At 59.5% G+C, this 917-nt stretch overlaps 1 protein-coding gene across 1 annotated transcript in view; it reads left to right on the top strand.

Annotated features, from left to right (window-relative positions):
• The window catches only part of RPTOR (regulatory associated protein of MTOR complex 1), a 227,815-nt gene that overhangs the window by 109,102 nt on the left and 117,796 nt on the right, over positions 1–917 (top strand). The window contains exon 9 of the mRNA XM_023519631.1: positions 533–754. Coding sequence (XP_023375399.1) covers positions 533–754 — 222 coding nt within the window. The remainder of the gene's footprint in view (positions 1–532; positions 755–917) is intronic.

The raw sequence follows: 917 nt of genomic DNA, 5'->3' as shown, positions 1-917 counted from the left end.
TGGCCGTCAGTGTCTTCCCAGGAACGCAGATGCAGGCTTGCCTCACGTCAGATGAGATGGGCTAGCGTCAGGCCACGTGGCCACCCACCTGTAGCGGGGGCAGTGGCAGAATGGACCACACTTGGGGGCGGGCGCTGGGTCATGTGATGAGTGTCAGGCAGACCTGTGTGGAGTGTCTCGTTCCCGCCACGTGCATCACTGCTGGGTTGGGCATGGGATTTCAGGCTGTTTTCTCTTTCTGGCTCTTCGGGGGGAGCAGCCGCTCGAGACGTCCACCCCTCGGCCTCGCTGTGCCTGGGTCTAAGGGAGCAGGACCGCCACCCTTCGGCTAAAAGCCACGGGAGGAGCTTTGATGCTCGTAATACACACTGCATGTTGAGAGTCGGAGAGAGAGAAACAGGATTCAAAGGTTTTTAGCAACGACTTTGATCTCAGAGATGAAGTCTTTGGTCTGTCTCTGGAAAGGAAGCAGACTCTTAAGCAGAGGCTTTGAGAGGCATTATTAAGGTTTTCCTGTTGGCTCTGCTCCCAGCGGGTCCCCCGGTTGGTCCCCGCCCTTTCTCTCCCAAGAGATGCAGGCACGACTTCGCCCTTTCCTGGAGGCCAGCGAGCTGCTGCCGCTGCTGGCAGCAGTAATGCCCTTCCTCACGGGACCATGTTCCCGCGCCTCGGTGCCCGTGCTGAGCTCAGCGTCCCCCGAGCAGCACGGGCAGCGGCAGGATGACAACGGCCCCCAGCAGCACGGTCCCCTCAGGCCGGGGACTCGCTCTCAGACAAGCAGTCTTCGTCCACTCAGCTCCCGGGTTGTAACTGAGATGGTCTATAAACGCCCCCTGAGCGTGGAACCCTCCACGACCTTGGCGGGCAGTTTTTACGCACTCACTTCACGTCCTGTCTCATAATACCTCTTCTTCCCG

Source organism: Pteropus vampyrus, unplaced genomic scaffold (genome assembly GCF_000151845.1).
Source record: "Pteropus vampyrus isolate Shadow unplaced genomic scaffold, Pvam_2.0 Scaffold227, whole genome shotgun sequence".
Taxonomy (NCBI): Eukaryota; Metazoa; Chordata; class Mammalia; order Chiroptera; family Pteropodidae; genus Pteropus; species Pteropus vampyrus.
This window is presented reverse-complemented; position numbering and strand designations above follow the sequence as displayed.